The sequence below is a fragment of the Elgaria multicarinata genome, chromosome 18 (genome assembly GCF_023053635.1).
Source record: "Elgaria multicarinata webbii isolate HBS135686 ecotype San Diego chromosome 18, rElgMul1.1.pri, whole genome shotgun sequence".
NCBI classification, from domain to species: Eukaryota; Metazoa; Chordata; class Lepidosauria; order Squamata; family Anguidae; genus Elgaria; species Elgaria multicarinata.
Genome location: NC_086188.1, coordinates 5,599,093 through 5,619,087, shown reverse-complemented (window position 1 = coordinate 5,619,087; position 19,995 = coordinate 5,599,093). Strand labels below are relative to the sequence as shown.

General features: G+C 47.6%; 1 protein-coding gene and 1 non-coding gene across 2 annotated transcripts in view; both read right to left on the bottom strand.

Moving 5' to 3' along the window:
• AACS (acetoacetyl-CoA synthetase) overlaps positions 1-13,002 on the bottom strand; it is a 39,647-nt gene extending 26,645 nt beyond the window's left edge. The window contains exons 1-3 of the mRNA XM_063143825.1: positions 12,866-13,002; positions 7,661-7,764; positions 5,978-6,098 (exon numbers count right to left, since the gene is read on the bottom strand). Coding sequence (XP_062999895.1) covers positions 5,978-6,098; positions 7,661-7,764; positions 12,866-12,983 — 343 coding nt within the window. The 5' untranslated portion in view covers positions 12,984-13,002. The remainder of the gene's footprint in view (positions 1-5,977; positions 6,099-7,660; positions 7,765-12,865) is intronic.
• Positions 13,003-19,619: 6,617 nt separating this feature from the next.
• TRNAG-GCC (transfer RNA glycine (anticodon GCC)) lies at positions 19,620-19,690 on the bottom strand. The gene has a single exon. It is a non-coding gene; the product is annotated as a tRNA-Gly (tRNA).
• Between the last annotated feature and the right edge of the window lie 305 nt (positions 19,691-19,995).

The following is a 19,995-nucleotide window of genomic DNA, read 5'->3' as shown; positions in this document are numbered from 1 at the left end:
CCTGGCTCTGAAAGGAGCCTCTTTGGGAAGCTCATTCCACAACCTGGGTGCCACAGCAGAGAAGGCCCTGTTCTTCGTAGCCACCTACCTCGCTTCCTTTGGCAGGGGCTCCCAGAGAAGGATCGCTGAAGCTGATCTTAGGATCCAACCAGGTGGATACAGGAGGAAACCATCCTTCAGGTAACTTGGCCCCAAGCCGTTTAGGGCTTTGAATGTTAATACCAGCACTTTGGATCATGGACTAGGCGCCAGTGCAGATGAAAAAGTATTGGCATAATATGATCATGTAAGGCCAGTCCCTGTTAACAGTCTTGCTGGTCTAATTTGGACCAGGTGACATTTCCGGACTGTTTCCAAATGCAGCCCGACGTATAACACATTGCAATTATCCAAATGAGAGGTTATCAGAGCATGGATCACTGTAGCTAGGCAATCTCTGTCCAGATATGGATGTAGTTGGTATATTGGCCTGATAAAAAGTGCTCCTTGCCACCGAGTCTAACAACTACGAACCTGATCATTTGGGGGGGGGGGAGTGCAACCCCCTCCAGAACAGGTTGAACATCACCTAGCCGCGAAGACGAAACACCCACGAACAGAACTAGATTGAGTCTCAGTTTATTGGCCCTCATCCAATCCATTGCCACACTCAGGCACTGGTTCAGAACAGCCACTGCCTTCCCTGGGTTTGATGACAAGGAAGATAGATCTGGGTGTCACCCACTTATTGGTGACACCTCAGTCCACATCTCTGGATAACCTCCCCCAGCGGCTTCTAAACAGCGTGGGGGATTTAAAAAAAGAGCCCTGTGGCACCCCATGGCATGGCTTAGTTCCCAAGGACCATCTCATGAAATCGGCCATCCAAGTAGGAGCGGAACCACTGCAACGCAATGCCCCCCAGCCCAGAGAGCCTATCCAGAAGGGTACTGTGGTATCGAAAGCTACTTGAACCAAGGGGACTCGGTAATATACAAAACGTATTGAAGGACAGAGAGAAACCCAGTTACAAATGTCCCATCTCAGGTGATGAGACCCATCTATTAAAGTCAATACTGTTGTTCGCCGAACACGTTACGATTTGATAGGGCTTCTTCAGTGGCGGATTTCAAGAATTTCCCAGGGACCCCTTCAGCACGGCTCCAGAGAACACGGTACCCAACCTAGTACCATTCAAGGTGCTGTTAAGGCCTCATTGGCTCCAGGTTTCAAGGGAGGGGAAGGGCTCTTGCCAAAGCCTTTAACCTCCCAATCAGCTCCTGGACGCTTGGCAAGAACCCTCGTTGCCAGAACGCTTAAGCTCCTGTCTCACATTGAACCAGGAGCTATATAAAGCCCACAAGCTTACACTATATAAAGCTTACAAGGAGCTTGTAAGCTCCTTAAGGAGAAGAAGGAGCCGGTGACAACGCTTCATGACACATCCCTGTATCGTACACCCGTGTAGGAGGGCCTCTGCATTTGGCATCTGAGAAAGTACCTGTGGCGCAATGGTCCCTTTGATGGTGCAACCTGTGCAACCCCCACACCTGGAGCCACACACCTGGCTCCATTCACAAAGCTGCCTTTCGCCCCCAGCTCACGCTCCACAAGGATCTATGCTTTAGGGTGGCTTCTTGCATTTATTTATTATTTATTTACTTATTGCATTTCTATACCACCCAATAGCCGAAGCTGGGGGTTGGACTAGATGGCCTTATAGGCCCCTTCCAACTCTACTATTCTAGGATTCTATCCGCCGACACGCAGAGCCAGGGTGGCCTAGCGGTGAGAGTGTTGGACTGGAGGAGACCCAGGTTGAAATCCCGACTCGGCCATGAAGCTCACTGGGGCGACTTCGGGCCAGCAAACCGACTCTCAGCCTAACGCGCCTCGCAGGGTTGTTGCAAGAATAAAATTGCAAAGAGGAGGGCTGTGTAAGGCAAACGGCGGGATATAAATTCAATAACTTACGGCGCTAGTAAGAGAAAAATCAACAACCTCGTTTGTATCGGACTGGAAACTTCTGATAGAATATTTGCAAGAGGTGGGAAAAAATGATTTATGTAATGTGGTCTTAATACACAATACTGTGCAGGCCAAAGTGAAGTTAAGAATGATATAAAGCAGCCTTCCTCAACCTGGGGCGCTCCAGATGTGTTGGACTACAACTCCCAGAATGCCCCAGCCTGGCTGGGGCATTCTGGGAGGTGCAGTCCAACACATCTGGAGCGCCCCAGGTTGAGGAAGGCTGATATAAAGTTACGGTATTTACGGAACTAGTAAGAACAGATGGCCCATATGCCTGCCATGAAGAATGCCTTAAATGGAATATGGCCTTATACGTTTTGTGTGTTTTACAAGTTGTATTGTATTGTTTGTTAGGTTTGTGAAGTTTTGTTTCGTTTTTTTTCTGTAGAAAATAAAAATTGTAAAATTCAATAATCAATTAAATTAAAAAAAAAACAATTCTATACTAGAGGAACAACTGCCTGGCACGATGCCCTTAATTAGGCTCCCGAGCCTGTAAAATAGCCCTCTGTGCATTGCATTACTGTCTGTACTCATCCACACGCAAGTACAATAGAGACATGCGTGTGCATGAGTGACTTCGGGCCAGCAAACCTACTCTCAGCTTAACCCACCTCGCAGGGTTGTTGTGAGAATCAACACCGCCTTGGGCTTCTTGGAGGAAAAATGGTGGGGTATAAATGTGACAAATAAATAAGTAACACAAGGATGTAGGCCTTGCCATACCAGCCAGGGGGGTACAGTCCTACGGTAGTCCTGTGGGTGCTGCCGGTATTGAAGCAAATGGGGTGCTACTTGGTGCTCCTAAAAGAGATATAGGACCTACGTCAAACGAGATGGAGGGTCAATCTACTCAACCACACACACTGGTCCAGGCCACAAACCACAAAAAACCAGTGCGTTTAAAAAACACAGCAAATGGGAGATCTGTTTAGCATCGCTTCTGAACCCGGAACTCCAGCTTGTCTCTCCCCCAACGAAGTATAAAGTCACTTGCTATATCTTTTCTTCCAGCTGCAATGTGACAACGCAGGCGGGAAAATAGAAGGGAAAAGGTGGCAGCGGTAACCGTAGAAATGCTAAAAGGCTAGAGCAGTTCCGGAGGTGTGGAGGCCACAGCCCCCATCATCCCTGACAACTTGCCACGCTGGCTGGGGATGATGAAGGTGGTAGTCTAAAACATCTGGAGGGGACCAGTTCGGGGAGGGCTCTGAACACACAGCTCAAATGTCCTGCCCTCAATAGAAAGTTGTCATTGTCGATCCTTGGCCTGGTTTGAACGTCACAAAACAAGCCATATTTTTAAAAAATCATTGTGAGTTGTCATGAATTAAACAGCACGTTAATGAGTGCTACCTGATCAGACGTGGCAACCAGGATGATTGAGGGTCTGGAAACAAAGCCCTATGAGGAGAGACTGAAAGAATTAGGTGTGTTCAGCCTGGAGAAAAGAAGATTGAGGGGAGACATGAGAGCACTCTTCAAATACTTAAAAGGTTGTCATACAGAGGAGGGCCAGGATCTCTTCTCCAACATCCCAGAGTGCAGGGCACGGAATAATGGACTCAAGATACAGAAAGCTAGATTCCGGCTGGACATCAGGAAAAACTTCCTGACGGTTAGAGCAGTATGACAACGGAACCAATGACCTAGGGAGATGGTGGGCTCTCCCACACTAGAAGCATTCAAGAGACAGTTGGACAGCCATCTGTCAGGGATGCTTTAAGATGGATTCCTGCATTGAGGAGGGGGTTGGACTCGATGGTCTTGTAGGCCCCTTCCAACTCTACTATTCTACGATAGGCAATCTAAGGAAAGCCAGAGAAAGAACCATGGTAAGTTCTAGGGTTGTTCCTCTGGTTTGTCAGGCATATTTTCTCTGGCATATTTTCACTTAAAGAGTTTCTTTCTTTCTTCAACACTGGCCACGGGCCAGCATCCTCCACCACACCTAGCTTAGGGGCACAGGGCGGGTCGCTTGGAAAACAGCTCTCTTCTCCCACACCTTGCTGCCACCTCCCAACATTTGCCGCCCGAGGTAACCACCCCACTCTGTGTCATGGCAGGGCCGGCCCTGCACTCATGTCCTGCTTGTGGGCTTCTCCTTCGAGTCTCTGATTGGCTACTGCTGTAACCGAATGCTGAACTACATCCGCCTCTGGTTGGATGCAGCAGCAGCGGGGCTCTTCTTATTTCTTATAGTGGCGTATGTGAGCAAGCTTTCACGGGCTTATTTGCAAGCCTGCATTAAGGCAAGTGACTCATCAAAATCCATTCGCTCTCCACGAGGAGTTAAAGTAAAGGACTCCAGGGGTGGGTAGGTGGGAGAGAGAGAGAGAAGTTCTGCAAGCATATTGGCTGCTTAAGACCCACCTTCAGCAGGCTGGAGAAAGTCTGGGAGGGGGGCGGAGAGTGGAAGCAGGTTTGGCAAAGGAGGAATGACAGAGAGACGTACAAACGGGTTTTCAGAATTGATTGCAATCTCGAAAAACCGCAGGGTGGAACAGCATCCTGACGGTGTTACTGAAAGAGTCTCTTTCAGCCGTGAAGAAGTTTAGAGCAGGTCTACCGGACTCGTGAACCACCAAGCGATGAATGAGCTCCGTTTGTTTGCAAATTGGCCAGGCTTGACATAGCTTCTGGCCTGTGGGCCTAATTCAGCCCACAGAAGTTCCTCCAAGAGGGCGGTGCTTGGCCTCCAGGCCCCACCCCCTGGACGAAGCCCCGCTGTTATCTCCAACCTTTGTCTTTGCATTAACTTTGCATACTTTCACTCAGTTTCAGATCGTTCACCGCACTAATCTTACTGGGATTTTTTTTTTGTTCTTTTGAGAAACTAAAGGAAAGGACCCAGACAGATTATCCAACTTTGCTGCACCCTCAAACCTTTCTTCTCATGAGAACTAGAAACTTGATCTTTTTAATGTTTAATGTTAATACCAGTTAATGCTTTAACATTTAAAGTTTCTGCAGCTGAAACTCTCCCCACGGCCTGAGTTCGATCCCAGCGGAAGCTGGTTTCAGGCAGGCGGCTCAGGTCGACTCAGCCTTCCATCCTCCCGAGGTTGGTAAAATGAGTACCCAGTTAGCTGGGGGAAAGGTAATAACGGCCGGGGAAGGCAACGGCAAACCACCCCGCTATAAGGCCTGCCAAGAAAACGTTAGCAAAATCTGGTGTCCCTCCAAGAGTCAGTAATGACTCAGTGCTTGCACGAGAGGTTCCTTTCCTTTCCTTCCTTCCCATTCAGTTTATTATCAGACACATTCCACATCATTAACCTGATGGTTTTTAGGGTGAGGTTTTAGGATTTTCCCCAATTGTATTTATTATTATGACCGCTTGCACCCCAACCAAATATCCTAGGATGAAGGGTGGGTTAAAAAAAAAACACGCTTTCAATAAATAAATAGTGAAAACTACAGGTGCAAATGGCTGGGACCAGGGGAAATGGGTGCGAGCTGTGCTCCAAACATCCAACACACACACACACCCAGGTGAATGAGTTAGCTGGCTTTAAGGTGTTTAAGATGTTCCCTCGGAGTGCCTACTCCGAGGGTAGCTCGGAGGACGGCAACAAGGGAGAGGGCCTTTTCAGTGGTGGCCCCCCACAATTATGGAACGATCTCCCGAATGAGGCTCGCCTGGCACCAACATTGTTATCTTTTCGGCGCCAGGTTAAGACCTATTTCTTCTCCCAGGTATTTAACAGCATTTAACAACATATGCTGAGTTCGTTTGTTTGTTTTTAACGGACCCCCGAATAGCTGTTTTTATAAGGATACGGTTGTTTGAATGCTGTTTATGTTTTAAAACTTTGTATATTTGTTTTTAATGTTTACTGTTTAAAACTTTTGTAAAACACCCAGAGAGCTTCGGCTATGGGGCGGAATATAAATGCAACAAATAAATAAATAAATAAATAAATGTTAAGAACCACAGGTCAGAAGATTTGCAGTGTCTACTTACGCGCAGCGTAGAGGGCAATTTTGTCATTCTCCTTATGCTTCAAGAGGTTTTCTGCATAGTTTAACCGGCTGCCTTTAAACCACTCCGGAACGTCCGCGATCCCCTTCGAAGGGTCAATCACCTGGCGGAAGAAAACCAGACATCCGTAGGAGAGGAGAGCTTAGGAATCGTAAGGCACTCGGGGCGTGCTCCTAGGACCCCAAGAACTTAGCCACTTATGCAGTGATATGGAGGGAATTATCAAAAATTATTATTATTACATTTATATACCGCCCCATAGCCAAAGCTCTCTGAGCGGTTTACAAAAGTTAAAAACAGTGAACATTAAAATGAAATATACAAAATTTAAAAGCATAAAAAGCATAAAATACAAACAAAAACAGCCAATATCCATTTAAAAACAACTATTCTGGGGTCAGTTAAAAACTCAGCATATGCTGTTAAACGTTAACTGCCTGGGAGAAGAGAAAACTCTTGACCTGGCGCCAAAAAGATAACAATGTTGGCGCCAGGCGAGCCTCGTCAGGGAGATCGTTCCATAATTGGGGGCCACCACAGAAAAGGCCCTCTCCCTTGATGCCATCCTCCGAGCTTCCCTCAGAGGACCTTAGATGTTGAGCGCAGTGTACGGGTAGGTTTATGTCGGGAGAGGCGTTCCATCTAGTATTGTGGTCCCAAGCTGTGTAAGGCTTTATAGGTTAAAACCAGCACCTTGAAAGGCAAGAGACGAGCCCTCTTTCATCTGGATGCCCTGGGAAGCGAGTCGGAAGAGGATAAATGATACGCCGTCTCAAATCAAAGCAAAAATTGCAACGTGAGACGGCCTGCTTTAGAGATTTAGGAGCTGCTGCTTCACATGGACAGAAGAGGGATTTTCGGACATCTGCCCTGGAATACTACTGTTGATAGAACAAGAAGTCTTGCAAGTATGAATGCTCTGTGAACTTGTATATTCCTAAGAGGTGACAGACGGTCTAGTCCTCAGCATCTCCAGGAAGGACTAGGAAAAGAATCCTGCCTGAAACCCTGGAGAACCGCTGCTGCCGGTCAGTGTCAACAATACTGGGCGAGATGGACCATGGGTCTGACTCAGTACCAGGCAGCTTCCTATGTCCCAGTTTTAGGTAAGCTAAAGCAAGGGCTGGGAACAGAACAGGAAAACGGTGTAAAGGCAGCTGGTTTCTTCCTCCATCACCTGGCTTTTATACCACCCAGCCCGATGAAGAGTTCTGGAGGACTCGAAAGCTTGCACGCTTTTGTAGAATTTTTGCAGGTCCTCATAAAGGCATTTTAAAACAAAAAGCCATAGGTGCTCCACCCCCCAAATACAGCTACAGAAACACACCCATGCGTGGCGATGGGGTCAACTTTTCCCTATTCAGACGTGAACATTTGCCACTTGATGAACGCAACCTCAAGGGATTAATTTGATGCACGAGAGCCCCGCCACAAGTCCGACCCGCTAACACCGTTTTCAAGGGGGTGCAATTCATTAATTCAGCTGGGAGTCTTCCAGTATGGGGTAGCCTGGTGACAAGCACTTCTGCGATCCGCAGGACACGCCGTTCCCAAACTTCCTTCAGATGAGACATTCCAGTCTTCATTCACTTTACAAAACAGGTGCGCGTTTACCTGAAGCAACCTTTGAAACAGAGCTGAAGGGTCAGATCCGTAACGGCTTACCTCGTCGTACAACCGGGAGAAGACAATCCCGCTGGAATTCCAAAACTCTGCCCAGAAATCTGGATAATGTTCCACCGACCAATGGTACAATTCATTATAGTTGGCTGTAAGCAAAAACAACATCCATATTTCAGGCTAGTGAAATTATTATTTATTGCATTTGTATTCCGCCCCATAGCCAAAGCTCTCTGGGCGGTTCACATAAGATAAAAACACTTAAAAACAATATACAAAGATTAAAACCACAAAAACAAGCAAAATACACATACATTTAAAACCACTATAACAACTTTAAAAACGAAGAGCGCCCCCCCAAAAAACCAGACCCACAGTCATTACATATTGCTAAATGCCTGGGAGAAGAGAAAAGTCTCGACATGTCAGCACCAGGCGGGCTTCGTCAGGAAGATTGTTCCACAGAAGATTGTTAAACTGAGACTTCTCCACCACAGAGAAGGCCCTCTCTGTCTGTCTGTCTGTCTGTCTGTCTGTCTGTCTCTGTCTCTGTCTCTGTCTCTGTCTCTGTCTCTGTCTCTGTCTCTGTCTCTGTCTCTGTCTCTGTCTCTGTCTCTGTCTCTCTCTCTCTCTCTCTCTCTCGTGTGAACCCAAGGCTTGCAGCTGAAGATTCGGCTCAGAGTAATGGGCTTAGCATATTGCTCCTTTGTTGTTGCTATTTTGCCGTTTCTAATCATGTATTTTCCTACCCCATTTTATTGAAAGCCACTCAGGGGTTATCCTACAAAAATGCAGGGTATGTTAAACTTGCCATTTCCAGGAAGTAAACCCAGCTGCAACTAAGGTGCACCCGCCGCTCTGGACTACACTTCCCATCAACCTCAGCCAGCTGGCTGGGAATGATTGGACCTGTAATTTAACACAGTGGGGGAGGGGCAGAGCTGAAGGAAGCTGTGTTACAATACTGACTAAAGCAAATAAGGAAACATGGAGGAACTTCTGTAAAACTGGATGGAGGCCAAATTATAAAGATACCCAGGCCAGTCACAGATTTTCAACCTAACCCTCCTCACAGGGAGGAGGACCATGTTAGCCACCTTGTGGTTCCTTGCAAGCAGAAACAATGCAGGATATAAACATAATAAATAATAGTATTGGGGCAATAGAATGAACTGCATTACTTCCAGCTGAAGGTTGGGTCTGCCATTTTTGAGCCTCCCTGCAAGACAAGAGCTAGCACATCTGGGAGTAGCATAGCCCACACCTTTCTGTGCTCATCTTCTACTTCCAGGGAGTTTTCCCCATAAACGGGAGCGTTCAAAAAGACACGGGCCACCAGCTCCTATGCAAAACGGTACAGTCCAATTCTACCACCTCGGGACTGCACCACTTCACTCTCCCCCCTTTTTCGGCTGTATGTTAGATTAGCCCTTTCTCGGACCCATCAAACTTGATGTATTAGATGTATTTATCTTGGCCCTAAAGCCAATTTCTCAACCATTGCAGCAACTGTGAGCAAACCCTAGAGATGTGAAGGACTGGGGGGGGGGAACAGGGAAACATGGGTGTGGAAAGAGAACCAAAAAAAAATTCAGGAGGGGATGATTCCCCACCCCAAGTTTTCCAAAAATCCCTGGGAAAATGGAGGGGGAACAGTCTCCCCTCCCTCCCATTTTTCCAGGGGCCTCATATTTGTAGCTGCATCCTGCAACAAGGTCTATCAATCGTGAAAGCCACCTGTTGCTATTAAGAACAGTCATTAGCTTCTATATTTGTGAGTCATTAGCCATCCTATTTGTTAGCAGGGAAGCGGTTAATAAACCCAGGACCCTACGGAACACAAACAAAACCCAAATGTCTGCCTGGTTAACGGCTGCCACTCCAAACAGCAGAGGCCACGCAAACAACCCTTTCGATATTTTCTCTGGGAACACAAGTTAAAAGACTATATCTCAATTCATCTTGCGCGCTGATGAAGTGGAAGATTATGTCTGGCGTCTACTAAAGGGCAAACCAGCCTTCCGCAGACATTTAACCTGCTAAATGAGAAAGAAGAGGGAACAGAAGATGCTAAATTCCTTAGTGGACGCTGAAGAGTGACATGCTTTAGAACAAGGTGAGACGATTTGGTTAATTGCGGCACGGGAGAGCGGAGATCTTGGAGCACGCAAGGGAATCCCCGGTGTTATCTCCGATTTGAGATGTGAGGTAATGGCGGGAATTCCTCAGTGGGAGGGGCTTGAAGGCCAAGCCCCGCCCCCTAGAGGAACCCACTGAGGTTTTGCAAGCTAGATGTGGAACCTCCACGAGTCAGAGGCTGCATTAGGCCCACGAGCCAGGCGTTCTGCATCCCTGCTTTAGAGAGAAGTGGATCTTCTCGATCCTCCCAGAGTGCAGGACACGAAATAATGGGCTGAAGTTACAGGAAGCCAGATTCCAGCTGGACATCAGGAAAAACTTCCTGACTGTTAGAGCAGCACAGCAATGGAACCAGTGACCTAGGGAGGCCACACTAGAGGCCTTCAAGAGGCAGCTGGACAACCATCTGTCAGGTATGCTTTAGGGTGGATTGCTGCACTGAGCAGGGGGTTGGACTTGATGACCTTATAGGCCCCTTCCAACTCTACTATTCTATGATTCTATGATCTTAAACTGGTCTTCAGCCATAGTGACAGGGATAGCTACAGGACATGTTAAGAGGCCAGTTAACAGAGCTTGCGGTGCTACAATTTGGGGGTGGGGGGAGGGAAATGTGTTCACAGCCCGACAGTGAGGCAAGGCGAGGCAGCCACCTCAGGCGGCAGATTTGGGGTGCCATTAAGCGCAGCGAACGGACACATCTGACCCAAGAGCACAATCTATGGAGAAACTTGTTCATTGTGGATTTGCGAAGAAACGAAGACACCAATCCTTAGCTCAGAACACAGGCCACGGTGGGCAACGTATGGTCCTCCAGATGTTTCAGCCTTCAATTCCCATCAGCCCTTGCTCACACAGCCAACAGTGAGGGCTGATGGAAGTTCTAGGACCAAACACATGGACAGCCATAAGTTGCTTCCCTTCCGGAGTCCAGCCCCGGGAAACTCTAAGGGGTTCCCAGGCATGCCTCAATGAGAAGGTCAGGAATGGGCAGGCCAGCTTGGGAAGGGGTCACCATAGCTCAGCGACAGAAGGCCTGCTTTGCACGCAGAAGGTTGCCGGTTCAATCCCCGGCATCTCCAGGGAAAAGGCTGAAGAGGTGGACGTAGAGGCCTTCCTCATCACGGGACCCTGGAGAGCCAACACCCATCAGAGCAATAATAATAATCACGGGCTTGATGGAGAAATGGTCTCACCTGGCACAGGGCAGCCTTCTCCACCCTGGTTCTTATGAGTTGCCGTCCAACACTGCTGGAGGCCACCAGTTTTGGTATAATGCTGCTAAAGAGCACGAACCAGGAAATTCCTGGTCGCCCCAGCCCTAACACACCTTTCAGGTGAATTGAGAGGATGCCTATATAAACATGACTAATATTTACACAGGGTCCTATCCTATACAGGATACTATACAAACATTACTGCTTGATGCTGCATTGGACACCGAAAGCATTTCCCACGTCATTTCATTCAGCTGGCTAGGTTGCTGTTGGCTGGGGCACGCTGGGAGTTGTAGGCCTTTTGACTGTCTAAAGCTGCACAGGATTGCTCCTGAAATTGTAGTAAGTTAGCTCTGACTCTCTGGATAAGAAGAGAGCCGTGGTGGATCAGACCAAGGGCCTATCTCGACCTTCTCCAGCCTGAAGAATGTTCTGGATGTCAACTCCCATCAATCCCAGGAATCCTGGGAGTTGTAGTCCAAAACATCTGGAGGGCAGCAGGCTAGGAAAGGCAGGACTATCTAGTCCAGCCTTCTAGTTGCCCAGTGGCCAACCAGATGCCCCAATTGGAAGCCCACAAGCAGCACGTGAGCGTAACAACGCTGTTCCTCGCAGGTTCCCAACAACAGGTACAACCAAGGCATACTGCCTCCATCAATGGAGGTCATGTACAACCATAATGACTAGTAGCCATAGATAGTCTGACCCTCCGCACATTTGTCTAATTCTTGATGCTCCCTTTCCCCCCTTTGCTGATGTGTTTGTGGCGGCTTTCGTTTTTACTGGATTTTTACTGCCTTTTAAACTTGACTCGCACTGGCTTATTTATACAGCAAGCTGCTTTGTTAAGGCTTGGGCCTTGAAAAGAGACGAGAAATATTCAGATATATAAACAGACACCATTTCCCAAGCAAGCCAGACAGATAACTAGAGGTAACCCGAAAACAAAGTACCAAGGCAGCAACCGCACTTGCCTCCCCCGCTCAAAGAAAGGTACACTGCCTTTGAACATGGAGGCTCTATTTGAGACAGGCCGCAGCTCAGAGGTAGAGCCCCTGCTTTGCATGGCGAAGGTCCTAGGTTCAGTCTCTGGCATCTCCAGGTAGGGCTGGAAAAATCCCTGCCTGAAATCCTAGAGAGCCACTGCTGCTAGTCAGTGTTGACAGTACTGGGCTACATGGATCAAGTGTCTGACTCAGCATAAGGTAGTTTCCCATTTTGCTATTGAAATTAGCCCATGAGGACTAGAAACTTAGGGAAAGGCTCTAGCTCAGTGGCACACCACCTGCTAAACGCGCTGAAGGTCCCTAGTTCAATCCCCCTGGTTTCTCCAGGTAGGGTTAGGAAGTAATCCGGCCTGAAACCCTGGAGAGCCATGGCTGCCAGATGGACCAAGGGTCGGATTCTGTATAAAGCAGCTCCCCATCTAACTACCCCTATTAACTACATAAACCCATGAGTATATAGAGTCCTTTCTTGTTGCCAACCCTATGACCCCCTATCTGATGACAATTCACCTGCTAAACCCAGAGACGAGGCACACACCCCTCCCCCACCCTCCAAATGTTGTCGGGACTGCAAAGCCCATCACCTCCTCCCCACTATCTAGGGCTGATGGGAGTTGCAATCCCACGACATCCAGAAGGCCACAGATTTTCCTACTCAAGGTTCTCCTACATCCCTTTGGCCGCAACCTTACTGATTCAAACGTTGCATCCTCCAATTCTGCACCAGATTAAAATAAAATAATAATAATAATAAATGCATGCAAAAGGGGAGAAACGCACATATATCCTGATGGATAGGATAAGACTGCAGCCCAAAACCTCCTCCTTTAGCATCTATTGTAATTGTTGTTATTGATGCCCCCCCCCCTCCCCAGCAAAAGACTCACCCAGGTGGATGCCATAAGCAGCAGCCACCGCTGCCCGGAACTGATCCATATTGGTGTTGCGTTTGGAGTCCGGCTCCCACATCACCTGCGACTCCATGATCTCCAATTCCCCAGACATGGCTCGGATGGGCTCGGGCTGCTACCACGCACCGGCGGGAGATGCGGCCGCTGGCTCGGCTCAAGACAGACTGCGGGGCTCCGCCTCCTGGAAGCGGCTTAAATAGGACGCCTCACCGCTCCCGGCTCCTCGCGTAAGCTTCCGCCAAAGGCGATGGGGGAACGAGAAAGAGTGCGTGGGACTATTTCTGTTTGTATATTCCAATAAGGCGGGTGGTGGGGATGGATTCACGCCAGCTGGCAAGGGAGCTCGTGTGCACAGCCTATGTATATTACCTGCGCTAGAGGATGGGGGTTAGGGTATTAAAAAAAGCAAGGGAGTTCTAACCCGGGGTATCCCTGCTGCACTGCATGTTTTTATACCGGTTTTGTGCCAGATTTCACAGAGCAGGGTCACCCCGCAAAGGGTTCTGGGGGTTGTAGTTTGGTGGCGGTGCTGAGAAGGCTAGGTCGGTTTTTAAGGCAGCCTGCCCCCAGCTTGGTGCTCTGTGTGTGGGTTGAACTACTACGAATCGCCGCCCCACTGACATCGGGGCTCCCAGTTAAAACATCAACTACACCAGAAGTGGAGAACTGGACCTCTTGTGGTCCCAATCCAGCACTTTGGGGGTCCCCAAATGGCCATGTCGCTTTTCCTTGCCACGCCCTCTTCACACACCCCCACTGACAATAATTTGGGGAGGGGTTCCCAGCTTTTGCAAGGTTTCCACTCACTACCCCCATCCTAAAAGGTTTGGATATGTTTCTCCTAAGGGTGAATTCCTGCTAGGAATTCAAAACTGAATTCCGTCCTCATAAGAACATAAGAAGGGTCATGCTGGATCAAACCAAGGGTCCATCTAGTCAAGCAATCGGCTCACGCAGTGGCCAACCAGCTGTCAACCAGGGACACACAAGCAACAGCATCCTCCCACCCATGTTCCACAGCAACTGGTGCACACAGGCTTACGGCCTCAGATACTAGAGGCAGCACACAACCATCAGGGCTAGTAGCCATGGATAGCCTTCTCCTCCAGGAATTTATCCAACCCCCTTTTAAAGCCATCCAAATTGGTGGCCATCGCTACTCCTTGTTGCAGTGAGTTCCATAATTTAACTATGTGCTGTGTGAAGAAGTACTTCCTCGTTTTGAAAGAGGTTCCCACCCCTGAAAATATACTAAATCACTATCCCCTCCGCACCCCATATGGAGTGTGTCCTAAACCCCAACTGTTGTCACTATATTATAAACCGTTGTAAAGCAGTAGTGTGGATCCTGCCGTTCGATCTACACTGCTGCTTTAAAATGGTTTATAACCGCAGTGACAGCTGTTGGAGACCAGGACACGCTCTTTATTCAGCTTTCAAACCATTTTCAAAGTGTCATATCCTGCTTGGTGCAGATCTGGCCATGAAATAAAAAAGCATCTATTTACTGAGAAGTATATCCGAAGTGACTTCAATAGGACTTACTCCCAAGTAAACCTACATAAGTTTGCAGCCACCCAGGCTTTGTAATGGCAGTTCCCATGGTTTCCTGGGGAGGAGGAAAGATTATTCAGTCCGTTGTAAGACTTGTGCAGCAGGCACGCCCTTACGAGATGGACTGGATTGCAGCCAAGGTAAAGATGACGCAATACCAAGAAAGAACACTGCTAAAGCTGGCAGATCCCCTGAAGCTGGGATCCTGGAACACTGGCGACTGGGCGCTCAGGTGTGGCACCCATCTGAGAAGGTGGCAAAGCCTAGAGGCACCAGATTATTACTTTTGAAAGAGATCACGCGCCTCTCCTTTTAACCAATCTCTTTCTCCAGTTCTATCAAAACTGACTGAGCCTTCATTGAACGGTGGCCACTTACACATCATCAAAACATTTGGCCCTGGTTAGGCCTCATCTAGAGTATTGCGTCCAGTTCTGGGCTCCACAATTCAAGGAGGATGCAGACAAGATGGAGTGTGTTCAAAGGAGGGCAACCAGGATGATCAGGGGTCTGGAAAGAAAGCCCTATGAAGAGAGACTGGAACAACTGGGCATGTTTAGCCTGGAGAAGAGAAGATTGAGGGGAGACATGATAGCACTCTTCAAATACTTAAAAGGATGTCACAGAGGGCCAGGATCTCTTCTCAATCCTCCCCGAGTGCAGGACACGGAATAACGGGCTCAAGTTACAGGAAGCCAGATTCCAGCTGGACATCAGGAAAAACTTCCTGACTGTTAGAGCAGTACGACAATGGAATCAGTTACCTAGGGAGGTTGTGGGCTCTCCCACACTAGAGGCATTCAAGTGGCAGCTGGACAACCATTTGTCAAGTATGCTTTAGGGTGGATTCCTGCATTGAGCAGGGGGGTGGACTCGATGGTCTTGTAGGCCCCTTCCAACTCTACTATTCTATGATTCTATATGTTTGCATGATCTGTAGACCTAATCTATAGGTACCGATACAAATCCTGGAATAATTACTGTGATTTAAACAATCACCGCCCCTGTTTTCTTTCTTTACTTTTAAAAAGGACTAGGACTGACCAGACTTTTAAATAGAGGACTGTCCTCTGTAAAACAGGACACATGGCCACCCTACTTCATTGGTGCTTGCCTCTCAGGGCCAAAGTATATGACATGTTAAATATGTAGTGTACAGCCGACCCTGCCTTTCTTTCTTACTCTCTAGTAAATCTGTGGGGCCATGATCCAATTGAGACCACTGCATATGGGTAGAGGAGGTTTAACCCTCATGAGGTTTACATCCAGTTAAATGTATTTGGAATCAGGGCAGGCTCCAGGTTTGAAAGTGTCCCCTTCTTGAGGTCCCTTTTATATCAGTCCCATGTTCCTGCCCCATTGGACTTAGCTGGCAGCAGGAGTAGACTTCTTGCAGCCACCATTTTAATTTCCCACAATGCCCTGGAGTGATGCTATGTCAGGGGCATTGTGGGAAATTTTAATGGTGGCTTCCCCCGACCTAGTATAAAAGGAGCCCCAGGAAGTAGAGCCAGTGAAGGTGTTGGGATCCAGAGAGGTGTTCAGGAGTACCGTACAGTAACTCCACATCTGTTTGGGATGTAGATATTGAAAATAACGTCATTTAAAAACAATGGGGGTAGTGTCATTCATTTCAAATGGATGTGATGTGGGTTGCAAGGTTTTTTCCTGCACATTTTGTGGCTTAATTCTGAAAAACACATCCACCACTTTGAGGGTACTTTTATATGAGTAATTTAAACTCCACAGAACTTAATGAACTTCCTCAAAGAGACTTCGCGATTGAAGCATTTGAATGTCTGTGAAAACTGGGCTTATTCAGACATGATTTCCTTGCCCCTCGTTTCTGTTTCCAATCATTCTGACTTCCTTCCCTGTACATAGAAAGTAAGATTTTAAGTGAATGCAGGAGCTTCTCGAACCCTGAATCTCATTTCTCTAAAAGGAGTTCCAACCACCATCTCAGGCTGACAGCCGAGTGCAACTATCTGGGGAACTACAAATTCGTTTCTAACACCACCACCTTGGTACCTAAGGATTACTTCCCCTGAGCATGTACAGAGTTCCTTTCCACCAAGCAGTAAGAAATCTCCCCCCCCTTTTTAACGGGGGTGCCTATAGGCAAAATAGCAATAAGTGGGTTCAGGCACCCAACGTAGTCTGTACAATCTGATTTTCTCCATCGCACCCTGCTTGTCTGGGACGGTAGCTGTCCTTCATAGAACACACACACACACCATGTGATGCCACCACAAACAGATGTGCACCGACAACAAGATTGGCTCAGATATGTTTCTCCTTTCCAATTTCTGGCTGGGCCAATAAAAATTCTGGGTAGGTGACAACCCCATTTAGGAACGGGGCCAATACCTTAACCTGTTTTGTTTCTGCTTCTTTTAATTTAAAAAATCAGGCTTCTCCTTGCATCGTTTGCAGAGAGTTGAGCTGAAGCTCAATGGGATCATTGGGTTACTGCTATTATTAAGGTTGGTTGTTTTTCTTCTTAAATGCATCGTTCATGTTCTTGAACCATTGCTGCCTGTCTTCTTCTTTTTTTTTTTTTAAGCGCTCAGCTCCCTAACAAACAGTTCAGTCATTCGGTGGAAGGGCGGATTAATCTCCGGTTTCCCAGCACACCACAATCAGATTAAGCACCCATTGGCTGACACTTGACTGGTTCCACATCAGCCCAGTGCCTGCAGCATGAAACATGTAACAAGCTGCAGAAAGGCTGACACAAGACCTGGCCAATGGCCTGCAACTTTGAAGAAACTCACCCTGGGAGGGCCAATGAGACGGAGAGCCAAAGGAAGGCGTGACCAATCAGAGCGGGGAACTCCGTGGTCATGCGGAGGGTGGGAAGCGCATTGATGCATTTTGGTTGGTTTCCACACCGCCACAAAGGCGGATGCCAAAGGTGAGATGTTTGCAATCGCTTTTGCGCTGTTGCGGATTGCATAAAAACACACACAAGACAACAGCAGACTTGGGGTAAAGCAGTAGATTTTGATTTCAACACAGTAACAAAGTAGATATAGAAGGAACATCTCAGACTGAGTATTAGCAATTGCTTTGGCAGCAGCTACGGATTGCAAGCACAGCCATTTGAGGTCAAACGCAGTGCCAACAGAAAATCAATTCGTCTGGACCAAATGTAGTTCTTGTTTCAAAACGTGCCAACCAAAAATGGAAAGGAAAAACAGCCAAATTGGGCTTACTGAGAAATGTTTGTCTTTAAACAACATGAACCCGGTTGTGCCTAGCAAAGGAACAGGAGAGGTGGGCTAGATCTACACAACTGTTTTATAGGGATAATAGGGATAAATGCCAAGATCTACATTTAGGAAATAGAAACCAAATGCACAGTTACAAGATGGGGGATACTTGGCTCAGCAATACTACAAATGAGAAGGATCTTGGAATTGTTGTAGATTGCAAGCTGAATATGAGCCAACAGTGCGATATGGCTGTAAGAAAGGTCAATGCTATTTTGGGCTGCATTAATAGAAGTGTAGCTTCCAAATCACGTGAGGTACTGGTTCCTCTCTATTTGGCCCTGGAGTATTGCGTCCAGTTCTGGGCTCCACAATTCAAGAAGGACGCAGACAAGCTGGAGCGTGTTCAGAGGAGGGCAGCTAAGATGATCAGGGGTCTGGAAACAAAGCCCTATGAAGAAAGACTGAAAGAACTGGGCATGTTTAGCCTGGAGAAGAGAAGATTGAGGGGAGACTTGATGGCACTTTTCAAATACTTAAAAGGTTGTCACACAGAGGAGGGACAAGATCTCTTCTCGATCGTCCCAGAGTGCAGGACACAGAATAACGAGCTGAAGTTACAGGGCCGCTTCCTGACTGTTAGAGCAGTACGACAATGGAATCAGTTGCCTGGGGAGGTTGTGGGCTCTCCCAAACTGGAGGCATTCAAGAGGCAGCTGGACAAGCATGTGTCAGGGATGCTTTAGGGTGGATTCCTGCACTGAGTGGGGGGGTTGGACTCGATGGCCTTGTAGGCCCCTTCCAACTCTGCTATTCTATGATTCTATAGCAGGACTGGAGTGCACCGATAACTGTTGGGGCACAAGCCATATACCACTTTCATAGTGTTATATCCTGTGTGTGTGTTTTTATTCCACATTTGTAATGATTTGACACAAGGTGTAGATCTGGCCCTGGTGTGGTGTAATGATTAGAAATTTGGTCTAGCGCTGGGTTCAAATCTTCACTTAGCCACGGAACTCACTGGGCAGCTGAGAGTGCCTTGGAGGAATGACCGGATAAAAATATAAATTAGGGATAAGTCCTGCGTCCATGTCTGTAGGAATAAGACAGCTAGAGAATGCTGGGAGCTGTAGGCTTTTTTTCCTGTCTAAGGAGTATTTTGATTATTGTCTCTTTCTCGCTCATGGTGGTTTTTCTAGACGGACATGGCGGGCATTGCCAAGTCATGCTGTCTTTTACAGATTCAATTGAGCATGTTTAATTATGACTGCTTTCTGGATAGTGGTGTGGATGTATTTTGGTAGGCCCAGTTTCTGAAGGTCTTCTGTATAGTTCTTTGATGTGATGCTGGTGACTGATATGATTAACAAAATAATAGTGACCTTTTCCTGTTGCAATAGTTCTTTGACTTCCATGGCCAGTGGTGTATATTTTTCTCTCTTTTCCTCTTCAACATTTTTGTCATTCGGTATTATTATTATTATTATTATTATTATTATTATTATTATTTGCATTTATATACCGCCCCATAGCCAAAGCTCTCTGGGCAGTTTACAAAGATTAAAGGACTGAACATTAAAAATCAATATACAAAATCTAAAAACAGCTAATATTTAAAACAATTTTAAAACTCTCAGCCGGACCAGGAGGGAGTGAGGGAAGCCGCCTGCCATGAGGGGGGTGCTGCCCCATTGGGCCCCATTGAAATCACTTAGCCTTGACTAACCTAAGTCTCGTTGATGTCAATGGGCTTCCTCTTAAGGAGAACTACAATCTGGATCCAACCCATTGGAGGGAAGGAAGCCGACTGCCATGAGGGGGCGCTGCCCCACTGGACCCTATTGAAATCAATGGGTCGGCACTTAACCTTGATTAGAATCAAAGAATAGTAGAGTTGGAAGGGGCCCTCTAAGGTCATCAAGTCCAACCCTCTGCTCAATGCCGGGAGAAAAAATCGTTGCATTGGCCGGGAATCGAACCCGGGCCTCCCGCGTGGCAGGCGAGAATTCTACCACTGAACCACCAATGCTTATGTCCCATTGATTTGAATCTGGAGGAGGACTAAATGCAGATCCACTCCATGAGAGGGAGGGAGGGAGGCTACCCCACAGCCCCCACTGAAATCAATGGGACGCAATTTAGCCGGGACTAGTCCCAGTCCCTTTTATTTCAATGGGCCTCCTCGGAAGAAGGACGAAATGTGCCTCCAACTCACCCATTGGAGCGGGGTTGCGAAGCAGGCCGCCGGCCATGAGGGGGCGCTGCCCCTCCGGGAAAGACCGGCCGTGAGGACGCTCTAGGACGGGCGGGCTGAGGCGAGGCAAGCGCGGCAAT